The sequence below is a fragment of the Hemibagrus wyckioides genome, linkage group LG28 (genome assembly GCF_019097595.1).
Source record: "Hemibagrus wyckioides isolate EC202008001 linkage group LG28, SWU_Hwy_1.0, whole genome shotgun sequence".
Taxonomy (NCBI): domain Eukaryota; kingdom Metazoa; phylum Chordata; class Actinopteri; order Siluriformes; family Bagridae; genus Hemibagrus; species Hemibagrus wyckioides.
Window position 1 is genome coordinate 3,778,115 of NC_080737.1, and position 13,510 is coordinate 3,791,624.

General features: G+C 42.5%; 2 protein-coding genes across 2 annotated transcripts; one reads left to right on the forward strand and one right to left on the reverse strand.

The window, feature by feature from the left end:
• The first annotated feature begins 363 nt into the window (after positions 1-363).
• Positions 364-8,708, forward strand: rnf214 (ring finger protein 214). Its single transcript, XM_058383962.1, has 15 exons — positions 364-596; positions 677-827; positions 1,409-1,468; positions 1,561-1,701; positions 1,911-2,044; positions 2,783-2,851; positions 2,981-3,077; positions 3,171-3,259; positions 3,371-3,458; positions 4,267-4,362; positions 4,498-4,877; positions 4,963-5,080; positions 7,715-7,843; positions 8,179-8,277; positions 8,388-8,708. Exons 2-15 carry the CDS (start codon positions 738-740, stop codon positions 8,448-8,450), a joined length of 1,653 nt encoding a protein of 550 aa, XP_058239945.1. The 5' UTR covers positions 364-596; positions 677-737; the 3' UTR covers positions 8,451-8,708.
• Positions 8,709-9,222: 514 nt separating this feature from the next.
• On the reverse strand, positions 9,223-11,106 carry apoa1a (apolipoprotein A-Ia). Its single transcript, XM_058383963.1, has 4 exons — positions 10,912-11,106; positions 10,644-10,694; positions 10,090-10,234; positions 9,223-9,921 (listed from the first exon to the last, which is right to left on the reverse strand). Exons 2-4 carry the CDS (start codon positions 10,684-10,686, stop codon positions 9,333-9,335), a joined length of 777 nt encoding a protein of 258 aa, XP_058239946.1. The 5' UTR covers positions 10,687-10,694; positions 10,912-11,106; the 3' UTR covers positions 9,223-9,332.
• Positions 11,107-13,510: the final 2,404 nt, after the last annotated feature.

Sequence of the window (13,510 nt, forward strand, 5' to 3'; positions counted from 1 at the left end):
TGTAAGGATGTATTGGACATTTGAGAAGTGTAAGGATGTATTGGACATTTGAGAAGTGTAAGGATGTATTGGACATTTGAGAAGTGTAAGGATGTATTGGACATTTGTAAAACAGATGTGTGGTAGATTCTGGAACTTTAGTGTGAGACATTTAGGGAGTTTAAGGATGCACTGCGTCTTCGGAATGTTTTGGGATGCGGTGGATATTTAGGAAATGTAATTATGTGTTGGACATTCTGTGTTTGGACACGTGCATAACATAGCAATGTGTGAATATTTTGAAATGTAATGATGCGCTTGACGTTTGGGAATTTCCATCCGAGATCAACGGATCTGGCAACATTCATTTACTGGAAACACGACGCGGCGAAAGGAAAATCCCGCGCACGCGCAGTACCACTTAGCTCGCCTTCTGATTCGAGGCCTGAATCCATTTTTAAGATAAATTTCGACTTGATCGAAACAACAGAACGCTTAAACAACGAAGTGTTAATCCGTGAAACATCCATTAGTGTTGTTTTTCTTAACATACTTAAATATCGCGAGATTTTGATCACCCGGCGGACTAGCTAGACAGCGCGAAACAATACGTAAACGTAAGCAAACCATTTAAGCTTTATATATATTTTTTAAAATATAAAGGTCACATTTCCGATAAGACATTTTGTTTCCCCAGTATCCCATACTGGGAGGTGGTGGAAGGTTTCTGGTACATTCCAAATCCATTTGAAGGTGGCATGGACATACCGGAAGTGGTGCTGGATGATCACGGACTCCTGGACATAATAATGCCGACAGGTACAGAGACCAAAGAGCAGGATGTCCAGGTAGGAAAAAACAAACAAACAAAACAAACAAACAAACAACCAGCTAAAGCTGCAAATAAAAATCTGGCAAAGATTTTACACAACCTGTTTAATTCATGTGTGTTGAATTGTATTCTCGATTCTGATTGGTCAGTCGGTGTTGATTAGTTTCCTCTAACAGCAGTTCCGGCTACAAGGGATTGTATTAAAATATTAATATATTAATACATTGATACACGTCTTCAAATACGTTGTCATTTTCATTAGGAACGGCTAATCTGTCTTCACGTGCTGCGTAAACGCATTCAACGTACCTGCAAATGGATAAAAAGTACAGTGGTGTCAGAGGATAAAAACACTCCAGGGCATGCTGTTCTAGGAAGTGCATCAACTCATCAACACTGCTTCATCACACACACATTTCGTTCATTATTTTCCTAGCAGAACACTGACCACGTTATTAACTTAGCACCCTGTACAGGTTTGACCCAACCCTCCCGAATCAATATCAACACAACATACAGCAGGAATGTAACTCATTCTGGTCTGATCTGGTCCTCGTCTGATCTCTGTGTCTGATCAGTGTCTTCTCTCCGTCACAGACTGATGACTGGACACAAGAAAAATGTGTCAACACTAATGACAGCTGGGAACATTTAATGGTAAAGTAGTGTTACTTCCCTCTTAGTCTTTATAGCTCAGACTGTATTCCAGTACATGTTCACTGGATAGTAAACTCTCTCTCTCTCTGTAGCGTGTCCTGATCGAACAGAGTGGCGCGTTAGCGGAGGAGTGTCAGTCTCTGGAGAAACAGCAGACTGATGACAAGCTCAAGCACAAGAGTCAAATCCAAAGTTTGGAGAAGTTGAGAGATGAGAAGAAGCGACAACATCAGGTCTGGTTTCCAATCTCTGAGTGGCCAGAAATCAGGACTTGTCTCCGTATTGTAAAAATATGAAATCTTAACTAAGTGTTAGAATGAGCTTAAGTTCCAAGTCTCTTGCTTTTGTTTATATTTGTTTTCTGATCTGCTCATTCCAGCCAGAGTTGGCTTTGAGAATTGATTGATTGACTGATTGATTGAATTTTTTGGGAATGTTCCAGGCTGTCCTAGAGAAGATTCAGTCAGTGATTCTGAAATTGAATCTAAACAGCAACAAGACGACGAGGAAAACCTTCAATGCCAAAGTTGAGGAGCTCACCGCTGAGAGGGCTCAAAAGCTGGAGGCGAAGAGAAGGTTAAGAGAAGATTTGTTTTTAAACGAGAAGTAATACTTTTTCTATGAAAACAAGATCTAAGACTTTTTTTTTTGTAAAGGGGTGAGGCTAATGTACCAGAATGACAGGTGAGGGGTGGGGCTAGTTCACTAGAATGACAGGTGAGGGGTGGGGCTAATGCACTAGAATGACAGGTGAGGGGTGGGGCTAGTTCACTAGAATGACAGGTGAGGGGTGGGGCTAATGCACTAGAATGACAGATGAGGGGTAGGGCTAGTGCACTAGAATGACAGGTGAGGGGTGGGGCTAGTTCACTAGACTGACAGGTGAGGGGTTGGGGCTAGTTCACTATAATGACAGGTGAGGGGTGGGGCTAATGCACCACAATGACAGGTCAGGGGTGGCTCTAGTGCACTAGAATGACAGGTGAGGGGTGGGGCTAGTGCACTAGAATGATAGGTGAGGGGTGGGGCTAGTGCACGAGAATGACAGGTGAGGGGTGGGGCTAGTGCACTACATGAAAGATAAGGAGTGGGACTAGTGCACCAGAATGATAGGCGAGGGGTGGGGCTAGTTCAGTAGAATGACAGGTGAGTTGTGGGGCTAATTCACAAGAATGACAGGTGAGGGGTGGGGCTAATGCACCAAAATGGTTGGAAAAAGATTTTTTTTAAAAAAGAAAAAAAATTGGGAGTGTGTTGATCTTTTGTTTGTGTTTTTTTGTGTTCAGTGTTAAAGTGTGTGTGTGTGTGTTTTAGATTCACACAAGAGCTGGAGGAGTTAGATGGGAGACTGAAGAAGCTTACAGAAGAGCAGAGCAATGAGAAGTGAGACTTTTTTAAAACAAGAATTAAGCCTTATTTTTTTAAAACAAGAAGTGAGACTTTATTTTAGTGAGACTATTAATTTATTAATTATCTTCTTCTTTACCGTTGGCCTGTGTGTGTGTGTTACAGGCTTATATGGGAGCAAGAGATTGCGTCTTTGCAGCAGGAAATGGAGAAACTCTCTAGACAAGTTGAAGAATCCAGTCAGGCAGCACTAAAGGATGAGGTCAGCAAAAAAAACGAAAAGATTTGTTATATATTAGCCACATTAGATTATTATTGTATAAATGACATGTATTTTATGTGTGTGTGTGTGTAGAAAGCTGCTCTAGAGTCTCAGAGAGAGCTGGCTGTTTCTCAGGTAGAAGACTGGATTGCAGAAGCTGAACGATATCTAAGCATGCTCAGGTAAGAGTGATAAAATTCCTAACTGATTACTTGCTGTGTTTGTGTGTGTTTGTGTGTGTGTGTGTTTGTGTTTGTGTGGGTGTTTTAACATAACATCTGCTTTGCGGCCAGGTCAGACACTTCACATCAGAGCATCCAGCTTCGAATTGAATGGGAGAAGAATGTTTCGATGACTCGTACCCGACTGGAAAAACTCAAGGTGAGGGGTGGGGCTAATGCACCAGAGTGACAGGTGAGGGTGGGGCTTATGTACCAGAGTGACAGGTGAGGAGTGTGGCTCAGGAACAAGAACAGGTGAGGTGTAGGCCTAGTGCACTAGAATGACAGGTGAGGGGTGGGGCTAGTGCACTAGAATGACAGGTGAGGGGTGGGGCTAGTGCACTAGAATGTCAGGTGAGGAGTGGGGCTAGTGCACTAGAACGTCAGGTGAGCGGTGGGGCTAGTGCACTAGAATGACAGGTGAGGGGTGGGGCTAGTGCACTAGAATGTCAGGTGCAGGGTGGGGCTAGTGCACTAGAACGTCAGGTGAGCGGTGGGGCTAGTGCACTAGAATGTCAGGTGCAGGGTGGGGCTAGTGCACTAGAACGTCAGGTGCAGGGTGAGGCTAGTGCACTAGAACGTCAGGTGCGGGGTGGGGCTAGTGCACTAGAATGACAGGTGAAGAGTGTGGCTCAGGAGCAAGAACAGGTGAGGTGTAGGCCTAGTGCACTAGAATGACAGGTGAGGGGTGGAGCTAGTGCACTAGAATGACAGGTGAGGGGTGGAGCTAGTGCACTAGAATGACAGGTGAGAGGTGGGGCTAGTGCACTAGAATTACAGGTGAGGGGTGGAACTAGTGCACTAGAATTACAGGTGAGAGGTGGGGCTAGTGCACCAGAATGACAGGTGAGGGGTGGGGCTAGTGCACTAGAATTACAGGTGAGGGGTGGGGCTATGATACTATGGTACTGTTAAGATGTTAACACGTGTTAAATCTGTTAATCTTTTGATCTGTTTTGATATTTCAGTTATCGTATAATGAAAATCTTAAGCAGCTTCTCCAGGGGAAAGAGCTGGACAGTTTGCCTAAAATCCTTCTTCCTCTTCTCCCTCACATACCCATGGTAAGTTTCAGTGTGTGTGTTGTCTGTGCTGTGTGGTACTACTTTGTAAGCCTAAGAGTGCCATTTAAAATATTAACGTATTAGTCCATTTCTCTCTCTCTCTCTCTCTCTCTCTCTCTCTCTGTCTCTCTCCAGATCGATTTGCTGAATTTCACACCTGTGATTCACCCTCCACTGACCCAGCCGCAGTTTCACTCAGTCCGTAGACACGCTTCGGCGCCGGCTTCTACACACAACCCAGCGGTCTTCACACCACACACCCTGGAGCAGCACACACCTGTACCGAGGTCTGCCTTGCCCACCTCTGTCCATTCCACCCCTAGAGCCTACACCCACCCATACACTGCTGTCCCGGCAGCACCAGCTGGCACCACGAGTAGTTTCGCACCAGGGGTGGGGCCAGTGGCCTCAGTAAGAAACCCCTCCTCCCAGGCTCTTCCTACGAACCCACAACCTGTAGGCAAGCTGGACAAGCTGCTGGAGAAACTGGGCACGCAGTTCCCACAATGCACCAGGTGTTGACAGATGACAGGTTAAATAGTTTGAATGCTTATCTTTACCCTAGAACCTTTTCTCACTGTGTGTGTGTGTGTGTGTTAGAACTCAGCTCATGGGTGTGTTGCAGCAGGTTAAGAGTGAACGTGGCACCATGGCTGGAATGTCTGTTGAGGACATCAAACAACAAGTGGAACAGAAACTAGCGCAAAGTGAACGGCCAGTAAGCAAACTTTACACAAAAACCTTTTTAAAAATGTTTTTAAAACTTTTTATAATTTTAAAAATTATTCATTTTTTATTTATTTTAATTTATTTTATTTTATATGTGTGTATGTGTGTATATATATATATATATACACACTATATTGCCAAAAGTATTCGCTCACCCATCCAAATAATCAGAATCAGGTGTTCCAATCACTTCCATGGCCACAGGTGTATAAAATCAAGCACCTAGGCATGCAGACTGTTTTTACAAACATTTGTGAAAGAATGGGTCACTCTCAGGAGCTCAGTGAATTCCAGCGTGGAACTGTGATAGGATGCCACCTGTGCAACAAATCCAGTCGTGAAATTTCCTCGCTCCTAAATATTCCACAGTCAACTGTCAGCTGTATTATAAGAACGTGGAAGTGTTTGGGAACGACAGCAACTCAGCCACGAAGTGGTAGGCCACGTAAACTGACGGAGCGGGGTCAGCGGATGCTGAGGTGCATAGTGCGAAGAGGTCGCCAACTTTCTGCAGAGTCAATCGCTACAGACCTCCAAACTTCATGTGGCCTTCAGATTAGCTCAAGAACAGTGCACAGAGAGCTTCATGGAATGGGTTTCCATGGCCGAGCAGCTGCATCCAAGCCATACATCACCAAGTGCAATGCAAAGCGTCGGATGCAGTGGTGTAAAGCACACCGCCACTGGACTCTAGAGCAGTGGAGACGCGTTCTCTGGAGTGACCAATCGCGCTTCTCCATCTGGCAATCCGATGGACGAGTCTGGGTTTGGCGGTTTCCAGGAGAACGGTACTTGTCTGACTGCATTGTGCCAAGTGTAAAGTTTGGTGGAGGGGGGATTATGGTGTGGGGTTGTTTTTCAGGAGCTGGGCTTGGCCCCTTAGTTCCAGTGAAAGGAACTCTGAATGCTTCAGCATACCAAGACATTTTGGACAATTCCATGCTCCCAACTTTGTGGGAACAGTTTGGAGCTGGCCCCTTCCTCTTCCAACATGACTGTGCACCAGTGCACAAAGCAAAGTCCATAAAGACATGGATGACAGAGTCTGGTGTGGATGAACTTGACTGGCCTGCACAGAGTCCTGACCTCAACCCGATAGAACACCTTTGGGATGAATTAGAGCGGAGACTGAGAGCCAGGCCTTCTCGTCCAACATCAGTGCGTGACCTCACAAATGCGCTTCTGGAAGAATGGTCAAAAATTCCCATAAACACACTCCTAAACCTTGTGGACAGCCTTCCCAGAAGAGTTGAAGCTGTTATAGCTGCAAAGGGTGGACCGACGTCATATTGAACCCTATGGATTAGGAATGGGATGTCACTTAAGTTCATATGCGAGTCAAGGCAGGTGAGCGAATACTTTTGGCAATATAGTGTATATATATATATATATATATATATATATATATATATATATATATATATATATATATATATATATATATATATATACACTCACAAAAAGTTAAGGATATTTGGTTTTTGGGTGAAATTTATGGAAAATGTAAAAAGTTCACACTACAGTGATATTGTATCATGAAAGTAGGGCATTTAAGTAGAAGCTGCAATGGTGATTTCCTCATCTCAAACAATTTATTGAAACAAAAGCCAGCAACAATGGTGGGTATACCACAACAAAAAATGTCAATGTCTCAATAATTTGTCATGTGCCCTTGACCATCAATTACAGCTTGACAACGACGTCTCATGCTGTTCACAAGTCGACCTCGATGAGCTGGAGCATTGTCGTCCATGAAGATGAAATTAGGCCTATGTTGTTCATGCAGGGGCACAATGACTGGATTAATGATGTTATTCAGGTAGTATTGGCTTGTCACTGTACCATTCACAAGATGTAGGGCAGTTCTGTATTGAGTAGACACACCTGCCCAGACTGTAACACCACCACACCAGTGGCTGATGCATAGCTCTCTCCTTGACGTCTCCAACATTGTTGGTGGCCATCATTTCTGCTCAATCTGAATCGACTTTCATCAGAGAACAGCACTGAGGCCCACTGGTCCCGCGTCCAGTGTAAATGCTCCCTGGCCTGGTGGTGTGGTCACCACCAGGCCTCGCCATTGCCTCGCCATTGCAGGCCTCGCAATGGCGAGGTACTGTTGATCAATTGTTAGGTGTGGTCTTGGTCTCATGATGCCAAAATGTGAACAGCATGATGAAGAGGACTGTTTAAATACCAATTCTAATGGAACCAGAAAATTTATTGGTCGATTCATGGATCAAACCTCAGTTGTGAATTTTTCCGTTAAGCACCTTGTTAGAGAACAGCAAGTTATGCAGAAAGTACTGAAACACTGAACAGTTGGACATGTGCATTCAAAAGTGTAGAGAAGGTCAAATTAAGTTCACCTGGAAAGGTTATAGTGCATTTTAGGTGCATCCTGAAATTTCACCCAAATCTGAATATCCTTAACTTTTTGTGAGTAGTGTATGTTTACTTCGCTAGCTGCAAAATTCCAATAATATTAAATGAATCTGAAAAGTCTATTTTTATCCTCCTTGTGCTCCTGAATGTGTTTATTAACTCTGTGTGTGTCTGTGTGTGTGTAGTAACTGTGATAGCATTCATTTATCATTCATAAATACACCCCTTGCTTTTTCAGCCTCCAGGTCCCATAGCACCCCCTGCAGGCTCCAGACACTCACACAGAGCTCCAGTCCAGCCTGCGCTGACCGCACATCCCCCTGTCCATGTGCCCAGCGCTCACGTCTTCCAGGCCCGAGGCCCACAGGTAGCTCTTCACAATACTTTTTGTTTACTCTGCCATGCTTGTAACGTTACTGAACAGCACAGTTACTAATTTATAATAGTTAAGAGGTTGAGTATACAGTCATGGTAGCTACACCACATGACGACTGGCCGATTTGTTGTCCAGTGTAGCAAGACGCAGGTGCAGTGCTATTACATTACAGATTACATCACAAGATTGTAAACATGAATTGTATGTAAACAGGATTTGTGAAATCCTGTTGTTGTAAACGAATAATTATGATAAACAATTTAGATTAAGAGTTAAAATTTAAATTTTAATTAAAATTAAGATTAAAATTTTTCCCCCCTTATCAGGCAGTTCCATCTGTGCGCAAACTGTGTTTAATGTGTCAGAACCACGTAGAACCCGGAACCCAGTACAGCACGAACTGCCCTCATACGCTACACAAAGAGGTGAGTGTGTATCTCTTGTACAGAGCTCAGTTCACGGCTGGATTATTCAAAACACGGTGTGATTAGCTGCTTGAGAAACGTAATCACTGGTCTGTTTTTTTATGTTTTAGTGCATCAGTGTGTGGCTGCAGTCCAGCAAGAACAACTCCTGCCCTTTCTGTCCCAGCAAATAAACCCATGTGGCTCTTTCTTCCACGTCACTGGTCCACGTGTCTCTGCTTTACCAGACACAGTTTTTCGTCAACGCTGAGGGATCTGTAAACAGTATTTGTAAAAAAATTTTTTTTTCACATGAATCCAGCCATGAGGTTATGTTCTGTCCATACAAAGAGACAAACGTTGCAGAACTCTGTGTAATTAAATGATTTTATTTTTGAATAATGTTTATCATTTTCCATTAAAGACTTGGTATACAATGGTGTCAGTATAAGAAGTCTGGCTTGTCTGGTTTTTTTTAATAGATTTCAAACGTTGAGACGCTCCACAGTGAGCAAGTTACTCTCCAGGTGAAACTCTCAGACATTAAGACTCTGATTCTGTTTTGTTCACATATACACTGTTACCTGGGACGGTAAGTGTGAACACAAACGAGTAAGTTCATATGCGAGTCAAGGCAGGTGAGCGAATACTTTTGGCAATATAGCGTATATACGAAACACCCACAATCCACTAATCTGTTCCTAACATCACGTCCTGTATGTTTAGACACTAATAAAACATGTGAATGTGTCTCCTGGTAAATTTATAGACTCAAAGCCCAAATGTCACAGGTAACCCGAAACTGAGAATGAAATTCTTAAGCTGTGAATTGACGAGAAATATTTAGGTGTTAATAACTTGGGTGTTAATATTGTTATTTTATTTGGTACTAATATTTAAAAGGCACTCAGGTCTCAGTCACAGATCTGCTAAGACACGTTTTGTCTTTTTTATATATTTCTTTTATTATGCATCATTATATCACATGGATGTTAGAGCTGGCATACAATCTAATGCATGAGTATGTGATCGTGTGTGTGTGTATGTGAGAAATTGAGTCCTGGTAGAAGCCATGTTTAGGCTTGAATGGCCTGGGCGACGGACTCGTAGAGAGACTGGAACCTGTCTCTCAGGCTCTCCATGTAGGGCTTGATTTGGCCTTGGAGCTTGGTGGTGTGGGGTGCCAGCTTCTCCTTGATGTTCTCGACAGCCTTCAGCACGTGTTCCTTGTATTCCTCAGCCACGGGGCTGGTAAGGTCCTTCAGGTTCTGCAGCCTTTCTGTGAACTTTCCACTAACAGCCTCGACAATAGGGGCCAGCTTGGTCTTAGTCTCCTCAAAGTTGGTCTCTACCTTGGACTTGAGGTCCTCGAGGGCAGGCTGAAGCTTCTGGTGAAGAGCCTTGAAATCATTCTGGTTATCGGCCATGTAGTCACGGAAGATGGGGATGAGACGCTCGCCATACTCGTCCAGGTGCTTCTCGATGGCTTGGCGCAGCTCAGCACGGTGTGGCTCCACTTTGGCATGAAGGTCATCCAGTTCTTTCAGGAAGTACGCGCGTGCGCTCTGGGTTCCCTCAACCAGCTGGGCGGCAAAGGGTTTCAGGGAGGTGGAGCTGGAATCAGCATACTTCTGCAGGTTGTCCAGGCTCTCAGTCAGCTTCAGTCTTGGGCAGAAAAAGAGAGAAGAATGGAGATTGGCTATGTCTTCCAATGCAAATCTAGCTCAAGTACTTGCTCAAAAACCTATCCAATATACATTTGGTTACTTCACATCAAAGTTAACAAGCTTTCTCAATAAAGCGGAGTTGAGTTTGTGATCATGTTTGGCTTACTTGTACTGCTCATACTCTCCTCCGTCCAAGTGCTCCAGGGCCTTATAGGCCTGGTCCTTCACCTGGTTCAGGTAGACCAATGCAACTGCCTTGTAGTGCTCCATCTGGGTGGGAGCATCAGCCTGCAGGGAGCGGGCATGGCAGCCTGCGGACAAACAAAAAAGTCTGTTAGGCCTCAACTGGTTCTGGAAGTACAGAACTTTAACTACAAATGGTAGTGTGATGATTCAGAGCAAAGGAACATCCTGCACTGGATTCCTGTGGTCTCCTCTGTAAAGCCAATTAAAAAGATGACATTATAGTGTTGATTGCATGTAATGGATAGCATTACTCCACCCTGTCAATCAGAGTGACCCTTGACAATCATGGGTGTATCCATGACAATCGTGGGCCTATTTCATTCATTTGGTAACATTTCACAGCATGAACTAAGACATCTAACCACTGCCAGAAAATAAACATTTGAGGTAAAAGTCCGGTGAACTGGTACAGCATAAAAACAAAAAGGAATTAAAAATGGTAAAGACGGAGAATTGAAGACAAACGAGACTCACCCAAAGCCAAGAGGACGGTCAGGGCAAGAGCTACGACTTTCATATTGAAGCCTGGGAAAAGATTAAAAAACATAAATACATTTAATAAACCAGAATTATATAGCTGCTTATGTATTAAAATGGACCACAAGAGACACACCGGGCAAACAAGAGCTTTAAGTAAAGTGTAATAGAAGCATAGTTCGAATGTTATTAAGTTGCTCTCTGGAAGAACTGAAAGTTGTTAAACTCCTTCAGCCTCCTTCCTCTCCTGTAAGTGAGCTCTTACCTTAGTGGTGATGGGTCCCCAACTGCAGGGACGCAGGGTTTATATACACACCTGAATCTGTGTGTGTGTGTGTGAATGCGGTTGGACTCCAGACCTCCTACATGGAAGGCTGAAGTTCGAAGGTTACACGCATCAGGTTGAATTAATCAGCTCAGTGCATGCTGTAATAGATGAATCAGATCAAATCAATCCCACCAATCAAACACACACAATGCATGCATCAAAGGTCACTACGAGTCAACAGATTCATTTCAGGATAAGGAACTAAGACAAGATTCTGCTAGTTTTTTTCTAAAAGACTTAAATATTATTCTTTTAATTTTATAGTGTGATATTTATTCACACTGTAAAATTATTTTTATTTGTTTATTCACAATTCAAAGCTAACCTTCACACACTTTATATTACAATATGTAAATACATGGATATTACAATCCATTGAGTAACATTTTCTAAATCCGTACATGATCTAAGTAATCATACTACTAAAAAACTCTTTTGATTTTTATATTTTTTACATATTTAATAAATACATATATATTTAATAAATCTTTTATTTATCATTTTCAGCATGTACTTTAATTAAAGTGTAAATAAGGGGCAACACTTTAACCATATAATTCATCATGCTTTTAAATAAATAAATAAATAAATAAAAACATTAGTAAAGCACCAAACTAGAAAAAAGCTTCATGGGGTCTGAATATTCAGTAGTTGCTTTTAATCAATGCAAACCATTTAAAATCTTCATTTTATATATTATTAGTATATAGCATTTATTACTTCATTTATTTTACATATAAACTAAATGAAGCAATAAATACTATATATTAGTGTTTATACTATATATAGACATTAATGCTAATCAGTCCACACCAGTAAATAAACTCAGCATTCCATGTGCATGAGCTCAGACTGGCTGGATGGATTAATCCCAGCACATGGACACGCATGTCAAAGTGCAATGATGGTCAGCCGATTAGCCGAGATAAGATATGCTGAGGCACACGTATGCATATACAGGTAACAGAAGTGTACATGTCTTTAGTCATTCCATCACAATAAAGCAGTGATCTTTACCATGCCAGGCTATTTCATTTCATTCGGCAACGTGTCTAACCAACAAATCAGCTTCAATATTAATTGAGTTACACTATATTGCCAAAGGTCACCCCTCCAAAACATTGAATTCAGGTGTTGTCTTTCAGGGGTTGGGCTCGGCCCCTTAGTTCCAGTGAAAGAAACTCTTAATGCTTCAGCATGTCAAGACATTTTGGACAATTTCATGCCATTTCAGCCATTTCCCAACATTGTGGGAACAGTTCAGGGATGACCCCTTCCTGTTCCAACATGACTGCACACCAGTGCACAAAGCAAGGTCCATAAAGACATGGATGAGTGAGTTTGGTGTGGAGGAAAATCACAGAGTCCTGACCTCAACCTGATAGAACAGATGAATTAGAGCGGAGACTGTGAGCCAGACCTTCTCGTCCAACATCAGTGCCTGACCTCACAAAATGCGCTTCTAGAGGAATGGTCAAAAATTTCCATAAACACACTCCTAAACCTTGTGGAAAGCCTTCCCAGAAGAGTTGAAGCTCTTATAGCTGCAAAGGGTGGGACAACTCCATATTACATTCATGTGCATGTGAACGCAGACATCCCAAAACCTTTGGCAATGAAGTGTATTTAACATGCAGTTCACATACATGAATAATATGACATGAATAAATTAACCTGCTGTTGTTTTCAGTGCTGATACTGTTATCTCAACTCGATCAAAGCAACATGCAGAAGCTCAACTCAGTGGATTCTGATGTCACAACAGGAGTAAAAAAAGGACTTTTTTTTAATCAGCAGGGTCCTCCAGTGATGTTTCCCAATCTTGCTTGAAAACGTTTCTGTAAAATCATGATTGTTTTATTAAAGTAGAATTGATCCTGATAACCCAGCTGTTCACCCTTCACCATACACAAAATCCATTTATAATCACCTTTATTGTGACGGAACATCTATGAAACAAGTCATCAACATTGTAGCAGCTACAATACATCTTACAATATCTAACAATACACATACGTGAAGACGTCTGCCTTCACATGCACATGAATGTAATATGGAGTTGGTCCACTATAATAGCTTCATCCCAAAGGTGTTCTATGGGGTTGAGGTCAGGACTCTGTGCAGGCCAGTCAAGTTCCTCCACACCAAACTCACTCATCCATGTCTTTATGGACCTTGCTTTGGTCACTGGTGTACAGTCATGTTGGAACAGGAAGCAGTCATCCCCAAACTGTTCCCACAAAGAGCATGAAATTGTCCAAAATGTCTTGGTATGAGGCTGAAGCATTAAGAGTTCCTTTTACTGGAACTAAGGGGCCGAGTCCAACCCCTGAAAAACATCACCTGAATTCAGTGATATGGAGGGGTGTCCCAAAACCTTTGGCAATATAGTGTATAAACAGTCGTCTCATGATCAAACTTACTAGTATCTTTTTCTTTTTGGTGACCAGCATAGATGTACCAGTTAGCTTCATTCATCATTTGGACGTAAACTCTGTGTATCATGTTCTTATTAACTGAATACAGAATTAAGGCA

Excerpts from the sequence above, each read along its gene's own strand:
- rnf214 (XM_058383962.1), top strand. The coding sequence starts at position 738 with ATGGACATACCGGAAGTGGTGCTGGATGATCACGGACTCCTGGACATA. Across the intron at positions 1,702-1,910 it reads AGAAGAAGCGACAACATCAG|GCTGTCCTAGAGAAGATTCA; the intron begins GTCTGGTTTCCA and ends GGAATGTTCCAG. Across the intron at positions 8,278-8,387 it reads CTCATACGCTACACAAAGAG|TGCATCAGTGTGTGGCTGCA; the intron begins GTGAGTGTGTAT and ends TTTATGTTTTAG.
- apoa1a (XM_058383963.1), bottom strand. The coding sequence starts at position 10,686 with ATGAAAGTCGTAGCTCTTGCCCTGACCGTCCTCTTGGCTTTGG. Across the intron at positions 10,235-10,643 it reads GACCGTCCTCTTGGCTTTGG|GCTGCCATGCCCGCTCCCTG; the intron begins GTGAGTCTCGTT and ends GTTTGTCCGCAG. Across the intron at positions 9,922-10,089 it reads GGAGAGTATGAGCAGTACAA|ACTGAAGCTGACTGAGAGCC; the intron begins GTAAGCCAAACA and ends TTTCTGCCCAAG.